The sequence below is a fragment of the Hypomesus transpacificus genome, unplaced genomic scaffold, assembly GCF_021917145.1.
Source record: "Hypomesus transpacificus isolate Combined female unplaced genomic scaffold, fHypTra1 scaffold_48, whole genome shotgun sequence".
Lineage (NCBI taxonomy): Eukaryota > Metazoa > Chordata > Actinopteri > Osmeriformes > Osmeridae > Hypomesus > Hypomesus transpacificus.
Window position 1 is genome coordinate 955,535 of NW_025813996.1, and position 14,756 is coordinate 970,290.

The window sequence follows — 14,756 nt, forward strand, 5'->3', positions numbered from 1 at the left end:
AGCGATCTACGACTGGTCTGGAGCTCTCGTTGATCTACGACGATTTTCAAGTGCCTCTTTAGCTACGATGGTTTCGGGAAACGGCCCGTACAACTAAGATCCATCGTACGATGGACTCTACGATCAACTTAGGTTTACGATGCTTTCGGGAAACGCACAGGTCATTAAAAACTACAAAAATAATGTTACTTTGGAGAGTTCTGCAACAGATAACCTGTATATGCTCTTTATCACACTCACAAGTACAATCAAAAATATTATTTCAAACTTTGACTTGGTTTGCAGAATTCAATGATAGGTTGACCCACGGGCCGGGTTTGAATGACAAATTAAGACTTGGACCCCACAAAAACAGGTAAAAACAACAGGTTGGGGTCTAAAAATGTATAAATTGTTATCCGTAATGTTGAAAGTGTCTTTTGTTCTGGTACAGCTTTGTGTGGGTCTGTGTTTGAGCGTAAATTATGAACTGCTATTGTGTGTGTGGGTCTGACTTGCTGCCAGTTTTACTTTGTTGGTGACCCCTGACTACAACAGTTGTTGTGTGGTACATGCCCCATTAGCTTGTGGAATGGATTGGATTCATTATCATCAACATACTGCAGACAATACGTTAAACCAGCAAAATACTGTAGGGATTGGAAGACTTCAGTTCACTGAAGCACGTGCCTGCGCTGTACGAGGTATCCTTTACGCCCTGGAGAAAGTTGACCCCCCCGATTGTCATTGTAAAATTTGCACCTTGGTCACTGGGGCTTCTCAGAAAACATGCTTTATTACATCCCTGGTTGGAAGGTAAACCTCTCAACATGGACTTATCACCAGAAAGGCTGACCCCAATAATCGCTCATAATCCTAGCATGTGTCTCCATTCTCCAGTTGCTTAGACCAGTGGTTCTCAAACGTTTTACACCCCGTACCACCTCAGTACCTTTATTTTGTTTATTTATTGTTAATGTTATGTTTGATATACGTTAATGCCTTTTTTAGATTGTATAGCCTTTTTCCCTCTGGCAGAGGGACTGCCAATGGAAAAGCCTTTTGGCTATAATTGGGTGCATTTACATTTTAATGTTTATGAATGTATACTGTCCCTCTTGATCAAATAAAAGTTTAAAAAAAGAAAGAAAAAAAAAAATATATATATTTGACTCTAAGTACCACCATTATGACCAACGTTAATACACAGTAGCGTATACCTTATTGGGCTCCAGATAAACTTTTTTTACTAGGAGCACAGTAGCCCCTGACTGATTTTTTTTGGAGCGCAAGCAGAACATTTTGGGGTACACCTTATATCGATCTGCAATGCAATTATTAATGTAGAGAGGGTACAATTTCTGGGGAAATTCTGGTGTGTGCTTGCGTCGGTTGCATATGGGTCTGTTTTTTTACTGACATTTTACAACTGATATACAGCGACGCACCGCACAAACTTGAGTTTGAATACATTATTTAATGTTACATAACGTACTGTACATGCAAGTCTTAGCTAAATGACTTAAATGTATGATGCAGCGCTTTTCAAACAGTCCTCCTATACCACGACACGATACTTTCTGATTATAACAGCGCAACAGCGCAAACACAGGCAGGGATACAGTAGCTAACAACGCTAATGCTAAATAGGTATTTAGCTGCTCGGCTCCATGAGAAGGGCTCGTGAGACTGCTCACCAAAAGAACGAAGGGAAACCCACTAGTTTGGCAGATTACGTAAGACATGTTCGTAGGAACCTAGCGAAAAGTAGCCTAAACTTTCCTCGACTTTGAGCTAGGTTTATATATACCTAGTGAAAAATAGCCTAAACTTTCCAAGACTTTCAGCTACGGTAGGCTACTAATGCTGAGGGCTCGCTGATATCGCTGTACAAGGACGTCTTATCTATGCGTCGTTGCTACCGTGTGCTGACGTTGTGCACACCCAACAAATTCAAAATTTGTAGGTCGTGAGTGCTTGTAAACAATGCTTGCACCACAGCCTGTTTAAGGAGACCCTGCCCACTCCCTATAGACAAGTTCATGAGCCGTTTCCACTCTGCTTCCTGAACTGCTCCCCTATATGCAATCCACTTCCGTTCTGGCGGGCTGGGTTTGTTTTGCTAGCTAGATCCGTTGTGCCGACAAAGCACTGATATCGCAGTGACAAAGAGGATATAACATTTACAACATGAAGAAAAGTGGTTTGGGAACGACGTGTGCGGTAGTTGGTTGCAAACACTCGAGAAAGCACCTGAACGAGTGGTGGGATAGAGTGCTACGACCAGTTTTAAAACCTAGAATCGCCTCTAGAATCGCCTCTAGCCTGTTACTGTTAGGCTATACAACAGTATTGTTTGTAGGATATTCACATTTTGTTGGTGTTCCTTTGTCCTATTGTTGCAGTGGATTTAATAATTATACATTGATATGTGGATATAATAATTCAAACCTTTCAAAGTGCCAATACACACATCTATATAAGCCCGGCATGAGGTGTGTAGCCAACCGGTGCTTGTTTAAAGCAGTCATAACCAGGTTAATAGGAAGAATAGATACGTTGGCACTTCAGGCAGTGACAATTGAAACATAAATAAGGATAACAGTGTACTGCCTGTCTTGTCCTTCTGAAGTTGTTAAATTGAATAGGCTGAACATCAACATGAGCGCATCAAGTATAGCCTAGAAATTCCAAACGAATTAGCGTTAGCTTTCAATTTTACGTATGCCTAGGCTAGCCTACTTGTACCGTGTCCTGGCAATAAATAAAGAACATTATGCTACATGTTTTGCCAGGACAACTGGCAAGACCATTTGAATGTTCATGATGTTCCTGTGTGTTTATTCCATTGATTGGGTACAACAACGCGATCAGTCAACCGACCATAAATGGTTTTAATGTCGGGCTACGAATTTATTGAACAACTTCTGTCTGATACGTGTGGCATCCTTTAGCCAAATAATTAGCCTACATTTTGCTGAGAGATTGAAAAGCTAGACAACAAATGTTCTAATGAATCACCGACTAAAAGACATCTTCTGACATTTCCTTTGCTCCATGTTAAAAGCTCCAAAATGATGGACTGGCAAAAGCTTTATAACTATAAATCTACTCTAAATGTACTTAAAAGTATGGCGACGACTTTATCCACAAGTACATGCCACAACGTTGGCAACTTATCCAGTAGTAAATGTCAAACGACAAGTATGTCAAAGTAGTAGAACCTTGATCCCAAGCTAGCATAGACAAATCGCTGTGTTTACACCGGCAGACGCTGTGAAAACCACTTCCGGCGGAAATGAATTGCATATTTGTAGAGTTATGGCAGCCCCCTAGTTTTGGCGCGTAAAGTTGTCTATTAAGCCCCATTGTACCGAATTTTGTTGCAGTTCCACCAGAGTTCCACTGGGAGTGATCGTGGTCGAGTGCAAAATGAATGGGAGTCTATGGAGCTAAACGGCTAAATTTGTCTCTCTCGCCTGATTGTTGTTGATAAATCTCAGATTTGATTTTAGTTTTTGCATGTTCAACATAAATTACAAGTCAAAAGTTGAATGAACGAGTACTTATGTCCTTTTGATTTCTTACATGGTAAGTCGTTGTGGCCCATAACACGCTAGCATTCTGCTAACGAATGCTGATTGGTTAGTGAAGGACTGACTACGACCAGAGATCCCGCTTGATGGCATCCGAAGCAGAACCAGAATGTCAGAGCATCAGAGCATTAGCAACATTAGCAGCAACATTAGCAAGCCAAAACTATTTCTAGCATGTGTATTGACAGGGAGAGCCTAACCTGTCAGCTGTGTTGTCGATGCCTCGAGAGAAAAGTGGAAGTAACCAGAGCTTGCCGTCAAGCAGTAGCTCTGGTTGTACGTTGTGTATGACGTCAATGCCATTTTCAAAGTTTTTTTTAGAACAGAAAGGCGACTTAAAAAAATCCAACACCCCGCGGTGTGTATTTTTTTTGCCTCCCCTTTCGATTTCAGAATTCAAATTACCAGACAAAAAATTATATCCTGAGAAAAGTGGATTTTGAGGGGTATAGCTCCATAGACCTCCATTCATTCTGCACTCGACCGTTAGCGCCCTCATATGGAACTTGAGTGGAACTGCAACCAGTTCAGAACCCAGAAGTTTCCCGAGAGTGGGAGTTCTCTCTTTATTAGACATTCTCTGCTTGCACCGTCTCAAAACTGGTCGCAAAATGCAACCACAAGGCTCTCAAGTGTCACGCATTGAGTGACAGTCACTCATTTCGGTCTTTAGTCAAGCCCTCCCGCCACACATTGTATTTCTCACACAGAAAAAAAATATTTATAATATATTTAATATCAGTGGCGGAACTAGAGTTTTATACATGGGGTGGCCAAGGGGTGACCAAGGCTACTTCAGGGGGTCCATAGTCCGGAGTCTTGGGTCACTGTTTTCATTAATATCTACAGTATAATCTGGGTCTATAAGTGCTGGAACATCCTAAATATTTTTGGGAAAAAAAGCTCAAGCACCAGGGACTTATAATAGCATTTCTGTGTTACAGAAATAACCCAGTGCATAGTTTATTTACAAAACAAAGTGAATTTACACACCCAAACAAAGGTAGTAGAAATCAAGCAGAAATGGACTTGAAAAATATAAATAACTTGGTGCCAAACCAAGCCAATAAAGCCAAGTCACTCATTTAGTGGCAGAATCCATTGTTATGTCTACAAAAGTATTTTAGATATACTATAAGTTTAGCTAATTTGCAATTCCTGAGGATAACCTGCTGTTGCAGACCTTTCTATGTGACAATGGACAACAGTGTTTTGTCCCTCGGGAGTTGCCGTAGGCTTGATGCTGAACGCATTTGTGAAATCAGTGAGGGCTGTTCGAATCATAGAGTTAATATAACTAGAGTAAGCTACTTTTGTCTTCCAAGATGGCGTCCCCATTAATTTCTATGAAAAGTGCTCAGTTGCGCAGTGAGGCAAGCGAGAGCGCGAGACTGGGCGCGGCCATATTTCCACTTCCGTGTCTTCCGGTCTAGCTTTAAATAGTGGCTCTTTTTTTCCCTAGCTCCGAGACCTCGTGCACGCTTGCAACTAGCTGTACACGTCATACTTTGTGACAACCAGTCGCGAGCATAGATTTATATGGTTACGAGCGTGTGAGCTAAGGCAGAATCTATGGGCAGAAAGTCCGATAAGAATCAGAGACATGATGCAAACTTAACGGAAATGTATTCTGTCACTGTATAGTATTCCTTCTACTTGTTTTTTAGAAATAGGCTAAAGGGCTAAATATAGGGCTATTCTAGATGGAACTCATCACATATGTTGCTTTTTTTCTTCGTGACATGAGTATGATTTCCAACGCATTGTATCGGATGAAATAAACTGTTAACATGAACAGCTCCGTCGTTGTTGTCGCCAGGCAAAGAAAGCTTAGTTATTTTGGTAACCGAAATCTTCCATAATGCAGATTTACCATAGCTTACTGTCAACTTTATATTCAAACGAAATGCCACGAAATTCACACTGCCTTCAATTTCACATCAGTGTCGAAATGCGACCTCTGTTTTATATGTTCAACCTAGAAAACCAAACGTCTATTAATGGATATAACGTGATCTAACAAGACGTGTTAATAATGTAATAAATAAAAGCTCGAGAAGTGTGTCTAAAATATACTTGTTTGAACATTTGCCTTTGAAAGGGGCATATTCATAGAACCATATAGGCTACAAGACGTTACCATCAGATGTAAGTGGGGGTGAAACATAGTCACTGAGGACCTTCATTGTCCCATAAAAGCAATCTGGCATGATCAAAAAAAGAATAATGGGTGTGTTTGACAAAAGCTTCTGAAGGCAAGACTAATATTATGTAAATATACAGAATTTCCTATTGTGGTTAACAGTTAAAGTATTAAACTTTGTCTTTGCTCCAGATAGACTTGTCAACAATCTATGCTCGCGCTTAACATAATATATTTGCCATCATGTCATGAACGTTTTTACAAAAAATCAAATCCGTTTTAAAATAACGGGAATAAACTATATTAACAAAATTTCATGTATGTGTGACAACGATTTGCTAAACTTGCTACAACAAGACAGGCAACTCAAGCCATTTCTCCCTGTGCTCATTGAATATAAGTCTATGGCTAATTCAGCTCCATGTAAATCAGCTATCGGCCAATGTGAATTTTTGTGCTCGTGCCCTGTTAGTATCCGCGAGCACATTTGCAGGCAACTTTTGTTGATGTAAGCAAATAAATGGGGTGCTAGTTTACCCATTTCAGATGGGTTTTTCTCTCGCCAAAACCCCCGAAAACAAAGTAGTCTCAGATCGTTCTTCTCTTATCATCCAGACCTCTCATTATTTAGTATATCCCAGCTGCGGCAGAAACCACTGCCCCGCAGCTTTCCTCAAGCCACATAAAAAGTGCATATTTTTGCCAAAATCAAAAGGAGGAAGTGGAGGAGAACCTGTAAGGCCCCAGGCTCCTGTTTGGATGGCTAGAACTTCCCTGAGGGTTGCAGTCACCAGATGGGATGGATTACAGCTGGAATGTCACATGAATTCATATCAACCTGCCACAGCTATGATAAGAACAATTTAGAGACTGTTTAATGTGATCAAAGTTTGTCATGTGTCAACCAACTGTTGGCCTCAACCGGCCCTAGATAGAGACAGGCCTTGCCATGGTTACAAGCAGGACAGCCATTTGACTCGAGGACAGGCTTCAGACTTCAAAAATATACTTAAAAGAAATGTTATTCTTTGGCCAAGTTGGATTATTAAAAATGTTGTGTTTGAACAGTACACTTGAGGTAATAAGGGACAACAAAGACCCAAAGCTGGGCAATAATAACACATTTTTAGTGGTCGCCTTGTTTTCTACAGCAGAATTTAGAAAAAACCAGCAGGATATGGTTTCCAGATTGGAATTTTAAAATGAAACCTTGATACCTTATTTGTTGGAAAGAAATGATAACATTGCTTCAGTATGAACTACCTTGTTTTTTTCAACTTGGCTAAAATGGGAACTCCCAAAGGGTGTCTCCCTTACACATGTCTGTAACTATTAGCAACTGGGCCTCAGAAACAGCAGACACCCATCACTGGGGCACAGGTTGTCAAAATAAACCTAATCACCTGAAAGCTATCCTGAGGAAAGGTTTGGTTGTTCAAAATTGACTTTTTGCTGAATGTTGAGCAGTGACATTCTCTCTCCTCATCAAATGAGACAATGGAAAGAATCCATCCGTAATCAATTAGGGTATTAGAACAGTGTGTTAAGGTTGAGGTAAGGGTCAGAGATGACATACATGTTAAAAATCCCACGGAATGCTCCAACTTTTGCCAATTTGAGCTAAAATTAAAGTGCAATCAAACTATTGTGCATGAGAGTAAAGTTTCAAGTTATTGCAAAAGAAGCCTTGATGCCAAACTAGGCCTAAACATGAAATATGTACAGGAAGAAGAAGGTTATACTCTTTATTACTTTTAAGTTAAGCCCCATCACTTATCTTTTATCCTTTTTCAGGATAAAATGAATATAAAAATGATATAAAACAACTTAACATGCCAGTACTATTTTTTTTTTTTTTAATGAAATGTTTTATCTCAAGGGTTTGGTTTTATTTATTTACCCAATGGAGAGGGAAAGGACCAGAATGCCATTCTGTGATCAATCTATGCTTGATTGAGGTTAACAGTTTGCAGAAGATCATACTGTTGCAGCTATCCAAGCACTCATTTCAAAGTATCTGTCATACGTTCGAGTTTGGCAACTAGCCATGTCGCCATATGTTCTTATTGAAAAACATATCACAAATCTGTGGATGTTATTTATTATTGAGAAATGTGTTGAGTTCACACTCAAAGGAGCATGTGATGCAAATTTTAGTCAATACCAAACCGCAAAAAAATATTGCACTGTTAAACTGACAGGATTCCTGTTGTTTGTTAGGGAAACATTAGACTTATGTGTTTTAAAGTGTTTTCCTTTGGATGTCAATGTCGGTGTGGAAACATCTCAGAAGAAAAGTAGTGTGTGTGTGTGTTGTTTACAGCTGTGTCTGTGCTGTGGTCAAGCTGTTGCAAACTGAAGCATACAAGTCTCAGTGAGACTAAGAAGGAAACAGGAAAAACAGCATACGAAACCAACGAAAAGAGACAAAGAAATAATGGAGGCATTAAGGACATAAAGACAATTTGTGTGACAGACCAACAAACGGGGACAGAGAGAGAAAGAGAGAAAAAGTAAACAATTTGGGTGAGCAGGCAGACGTTGCGCAGCCTGTGACTCCAAGCTAACATTGTTCATTGTTCTCCAGCCTTGGCTGAGGATAACTAATCTGCCATGAACCAAGGCTCTAGGGCCCACATCCTATTACAACCTTGCCTACCACTCACCGTGGTTAGGGAGTCAGATGGCTGAGCGGTGAGGGAGTCGGGCTAGTAATCAGAAGGTTGCCGGATCGATTCCCTGCCGCGCCACATGATGTTGTGTCCTTGGGCAAGGCACTTCACCCTACTTGCCTCGGGGGGAATGTCCCTGTACTTACTGTAAGTCGCTCTGGATAAGAGCGTCTGCCAAATGACTAAATGTAAATGTACATGGATTCGATTACTGGCTTATTTGAACTGAAATAGAATTATCCCTTTCTTGTAAACACCTTTGTTCGAATAATTGAGGTCCGACTACGATCCGATCGACACCGTGATAACTCGGTCCGAGTCGGTTGATAATTCGGACATCGCATGCTTGTAAACGGTGAATTGGGCTATTAACTGGACTCTGCGTCTTTGCGCATGCTTCAGATTCTGGGCAGGGATCCACACCCTCTGCTCGCCCATTATATCCAGATAATTAGAGTTCAACACCCCAGGACCCAACCTTGGCTTCACATCAACATACTGCATACATTCCATCACCCGCCCCTTCCCTTCATATAACTCCTGGTTCAAGACCTTAAACCATAACTCCACAAGAGGAGAAACAAAGCTGGGGCATGTTACCTGATCTGAAGGAAGATCTATTCTGGAGAGTTGGCGGATTGATTTCCGAGAGAAAAGTTTGGGTTGAATTCGGGTTCCCCAGATATTATACACAGTGACAGATCTACTGTATGCAGGCTGAACATCCACCATACATCGTACTGTAAGGCTGGGTGATGTCTGCCCCCGCCTCTCATATGCTAAAATCTGGAGTTGCAGGACAGTCTCTGCTTGATGGATCTCACACCTCATTGTGTAACTTACTGTAGCATTGCTAGTCATATGACGATAAGTAAGGGTCAAGATGTGGTCTGATTCTTAATCTCCTGAGAGCTTCTCCTCAGCTCTGTCTCCTACTCCTTGCTCACCTCTTACTCTTTCTCTCTCTGATTTACAATAATCAAGGTATAGTATGTGAGAGTTTAAACCTTCACTTAGTAATGTTTGCCTTGTAATTGATTTAATTCATTTGCAATGTTATTAAATATCTATTTCATTTAACTTTACTTTGATAATTCTTGCTCTGATTGAACCCATAGTCAAATAACTGTAATTCCATTGGTATTGGCATCATTTGGTTAATGTACTGTTCAGTTTCCCTCTTCCTTTAAACCGTAGGGCAATAGTTTTGGTTGTTTGGTTAATACTTAACCCCCTGTAGTACACATACACACATACACACACACACGTACACACATGTACATACAAACACACATGCCCTGTGCATCAAAACACCTGCAGCCCTCAGATCACTCTCTGTCCTCGAAGCTCGCATACTGTATTTCTATTTGGCAGTGCAATGGCCATCTTATAGTAGCTCCAGAGAATGGGGAGAACTAGGGGGTGGGCTGAGGGGGGAGGTACTGAGCAGGAGCAGCAGTCCTGTCTGAGTGTTGATCTCCCTTGTAAATCTTTCTCTTGCTCCCTGACTCGTCACTAATTGGAACAATCTTTCCCAGTGTCTCACTGCCAGATAAATTAGACCCTCTCCCTGGGTGCCTGTGGAGAGAGGCCTGCTGCAAAGATAGAAGAAGGGGAGTGTGTGTGTGTGTGTGGAGGACGGCTGGAGGGCTGGTCTGGTGGTGGGGCCTTTGGAGAGTGTGCGAGACGTGTCATTAATATGACCTGTGTGACGAGACTTGGGGGATGGGGGGGGGTGGCAGAAGTACAGATGTTTTGAGTTAGGGGATTCCAACAGCAGCAGCTAGCCATTGGCTGGGTGTTGTATGTGGTGGCGGGGGTCTCAGTCAGCAGTCAGAAAAACTTTCCCATTATTTCCCCCCCTCTGCTCCCTTCTCTCCTCTAGTCAGGCCCCTCTGCTCCCTTCTCTCCTCTAGTCAGGCCCCTCTGCTCCCTTCTCTCCTCTAGTCAGGCCCCTCTAATCCTTTCTCTCCTGTAGTCAGGCCCCTCTGCTCCCTCCTCTCCTGTAGTCAGGCCCCTCTGCTCCCTTCTCTCCTCTAGTCAGGCCCCTCTGCTCCCTTCTCTCCTCTAGTCAGGCCCCTCTGCTCCCTTCTCTCCTCTAGTCAGGCCCCTCTGCTCCCTTCTCTCCTCTAGTCAGGCCCCTCTGCTCCCTTCTCTCCTCTAGTCAGGCCCCTCTGCTCCCTTCTCTCCTCTAGTCAGGCCCCTCTGCTCCCTTCTCTCCTCTAGTCAGGCCCCTCTGCTCCTTTCTCTCCTCTAGTCAGGCCCCTCTGCTCCCTTCTCTCCTCTAGTCAGGCCCCCTCTGCTCCCTTCTCTCCTCTAGTCAGGCCCCCTCTGCTCCCTTCTCTCTTCTAGTCAGGCCCCTCTGCTCCCTTCTCTCCTCTAGTCAGGCCCCTCTGCTCCTTTCTCTCCTCTAGTCAGGCCCCTCTGCTCCCTTCTCTCCTCTAGTCAGGCCCCCTCTGCTCCCTTCTCTCCTCTAGTCAGGCCCCCTCTGCTCCCTTCTCTCTTCTAGTCAGGCCCCTCTGCTCCCTTCTCTCCTCTAGTCAGGCCCCTCTGCTCCCTTCTCTCCTCTAGTCAGGCCCCTCTACTCCCTTCTCTCCTCTAGCCAGGCCCCTCTGCTCCCTTCTCTCCTCTAGTCAGGCCCCTCTGCTCCCTTCTCTCCTCTAGTCAGGCCCCTCTGATCCTTTCTCTCCTCTAGTCAGGTCCCTCTGCTCCCTCCTCTCCTCTAGTCAGGCCCCTCTGCTCCCTCCTCTCCTCTAGTCAGGCCCCTCTGCTCCCTCCTCTCCTGTAGTCAGGCCCCTCTGCTCCCTTCTCTCCTCTAGTCAGGCCCCTCTGCTCCCTTCTCTCCTCTAGTCAGGCCCCCTCTGCTCCCTTCTCTCCTCTAGTCAGGCAACCTCTGCTCCCTCCTCTCCTCTAGTCAGGCCCCTCTTTTCCCTCCTCTCCTCTAGTCAGGCCCTGACTTGGTTTGGCAATGTAGGCACTCCGATGTCCCAGGCTGTGTCACTGACGAGTGATGAGCGGCCTTGGGGTGTAAAACAACATGCCCCCCCACCCTTAACTGGGCTAAACCCATCCACCCTGTCTGCAGTGTTTATTAGAAAATGTTTACACTGGTGGTTTTGCGTCGCAGCCTGCAGTGGACAGACCTGTTTTGAAGCAGCATTCATAGAAATGCCAGACAATGGACAGGAAACCGTGGCCAGCATGCCGCCCGCCTGCAGCACACAAGCCCAGCAGTAGACCCTGGGCTGCAGCACCCTGGCTGCTGCTCTCTGACCTCTCGGGGGAGGAGTCTCCCTGGAACACACCCTCCGTTTACTAGCAAGCCTTCTCTGTTAAGTAAGGGATAATGCCTGACGAGGTGTCCAATATCATCGCAGGGCCGGCGCGAGTACCTTCGCCGCCCTAGGCAAAATGTCCCCCCCCCCCCCCGGAGCATAAATCGGAGAGACTCCCCCCCACCCAGCCTCAGCGCCCTCTGCTGGTGGTGCGGGACGGTTAATTAATGGACACACTTCGGTATTTGGCGCCCCCCTCTTCATGGCGCCCTAGGCAGCTGCCTAGTTCGCCTATAGCGCAAACACCGGCCCTGACTCCACGGAAGCTCCGCTGTGCGTCGGACGGTTTACGCCTCCGCATCGTCCATTATCAGGTGATATTGGACACCTTGAAGGGCATTATCCCGCTTATACCATGGTCCCTTTCCAATGATTTTTTTTTACAAACATTAATTTGTTTTCAGGCGTTTTGCAAAAGAAATCTAAAGTTTTTTAACGTTAGCCAATTCTGATATTTTATAGTCCGTTCAGCTCACAGAACCAACTCCGGCTTTCCCTTGGCTATTAGCCAAACTAGCTAACGTAATGCTAGCAAGATTCAAAGGCAATAACATTGTGTACGGTTTACAAACAGTAAATATAATTTTAAAGTATGTTTGACAAGAAGATTAGTTAGCTAACCAGCCATGTCACTATCCCAAAATCAATATCAAGATTCACGAACAATATCGGCCATATACTAGTACTAGGCTACAGTATGGCCGCAGCCTGTGGAGCGAGTTGAATAGCAAATGGATGTGAGATGACCGCATCAAAGTTGACATATTCTACAAACAGTGATTAGAATTTGACAGTATGTTTAACAACAAGACTAGCCAGCTATCGAGCCATGTAATTGTCCCCAAATAAAATCAAGATTTTTAAGAAGAAAATAATCGGCCATGTGTAGAGGTTACTGTCGTGTTGGCCGCAACCTGTCTAAAGTAGATTGACTAGCGAAGTGAATGGCGAATGGGATGTGAGATGAGCGGTTAAGTGACACTGACAAAGTAGCCTACATAGACATAGGTAGCCTACATTCAGAAAAGTTTTTTTTTTTAAATAGGTTAAAATAAATATTGAAGTCACTCATTGTTGTAAATACAAGTTAGCTTGTTAAGGTCTTTCAAAATTGTAAATGGAGGCTTTAACTCCATCCATGTTGTTATGTTTACTTAATGACACTTTGTACAGGCTCATATACTATGTAGCCAGCTGCATAATTTAGAACGGTGAAAAGACAGTTTTGCTACAATGACGTAGTAGGTGTCCGTTATCACCCAATAATGGAAACCCCTGCAGCCAATCAGAATCGAGTATTCACCCAGACCATGGTATGAGGCAAGTATGTTACTCAGACATATCATATCATGTTGCTATAGTTGGATTCCCCTGTCCAGACAGATGTGTAGTGTACAGGGCAGTGAACAACCAGGCAGGCTATCCTTCAAACAAGGTCATAAGTGTAGCCTTTGTTTAAATATGTTATTTTAGTGCATGGAAATGCATCAGTGCCACAACTCCAGAGATTTACTAAGGTTCTACCTTTAAGGCCAAAATTCTTCTGCGTCTCCGTTTACCTTTGGGCGGGCGCACGGATACGCACGGATACGAACGGATAGACTGCGTTTATGGTTCTTCGTAGGCTGTGGGTGCTGAAAACAATTCACCGGCAGAAGAGTAGGTTTTTTTGTTTAAACGTCGTCGAGTGTTTATTTACCTAGATTACCGAGAAGTCGGAGCAAATTTACAAATGAGCCGTTTCATCAATAAAATACGCACATTTTCAGCAACTACACTGCCCATTTCTCGTCACATTTGAATTCAGATGCTGATTTACATAGCTGTTTAGCTGAATTATTAATTGTAAAAACTTTACAAGCAATGGAGGTCAAAGGATTCTGTTCGTCCTGCTATCACGGCAACCCTGCCCCCGCCCCTGACGCAAGCGGTTCTTAATACTGACCAATCACAGCCAAGGGGGTCTCCGTAGCTCTCCGTAGCTACGACGAATAGTTAGAAAATTCAGGAGGTGCACGTCAAGCTCTCCGAGGCTCTCCGAGGACTGACGGAGAGCTCGTAGAGGGTGTTCCACGGAGAGGAGGGCGTTCCCATGTGTCCGTTTTTCGAAAAACGCAGAAGCATATATCGACCTTTAGTGTTCTCACTCATTACTCATTACTATTATCTGATATCAAAACAAGAGATTGTGTTAAGGCACAACAACAAATAAGATCGAATAAACAACTGTTACTGCGAATGACAATTGCACTAGTTTATCCACCCCCTCACCTGTTTCCGTTGAGCTGGCCACTGTTGCACTCCATCTTGATGGTGACACGAGCAGGGGGCTGGGACAGCCAGTCCTGCTGGTTTACCCGAGGGCTCATCTTGGCTGCCTGGCCGTAATCGCTGGCCGAAGACGCCGTCATCTCCGTCTTGGGATGCTGGGAAGTTCCGTAAGCACACTCGAACAGTGACTGGTCTTCACTCACCACCGACAACGCTTCCTGTGCAAAGTGGGGGGAAAATGCTGGTTAGCAAATCTACTGACACCCTGATAATCTCCTATAGATGCTTGCAATCAACTGAAATAAGGTTAATGCCATACATTTAAACAACAAAATATGAAGATATAAACAACTGTCTTCTAAAAGAGTGTAAAGTCCAGTCTGTCACATACTTTGGTACAATGCTTGTTGTGAAATGTGTTTCACATTGTTTATGAGTCTCAAGAGTTTTTCTGTAGCTGGATGCATTTAATTATATTGCTATAGAACTGGAAGACTAAAAGTTGTGAATAGTATCATACATCTAAAAAGTTGAATTAAAGTTCTCACGTTTCATAATACAGCTGCAGAATGTCATGATTATTAGTACATTGTGGGACATCAATTACTGTTATTTTTACAGAAATGCCATACATTCAAAACTCTTTTTTTTCTTTCCTCTACCATTCATGTACCGTATGTTATTATCGGTGTAAATATCCATCTGAAAACCACAACTCTGAGCAAACACTAGATTTCAACTGGCAAACACAACAAAAACT

The 14,756-nt window shown here is 43.4% G+C and overlaps 1 protein-coding gene across 5 annotated transcripts in view; it reads right to left on the minus strand.

Moving 5' to 3' along the window:
- Positions 1–14,756, minus strand: part of erg (ETS transcription factor ERG) — a 116,697-nt gene that overhangs the window by 40,114 nt on the left and 61,827 nt on the right. For all 5 annotated transcript variants that reach the window (XM_047017130.1, XM_047017131.1, XM_047017134.1 and 2 more), the window contains one exon: positions 13,997–14,214. In XM_047017130.1, the coding sequence (XP_046873086.1) occupies positions 13,997–14,214 (218 nt within the window). The remainder of the gene's footprint in view (positions 1–13,996; positions 14,215–14,756) is intronic.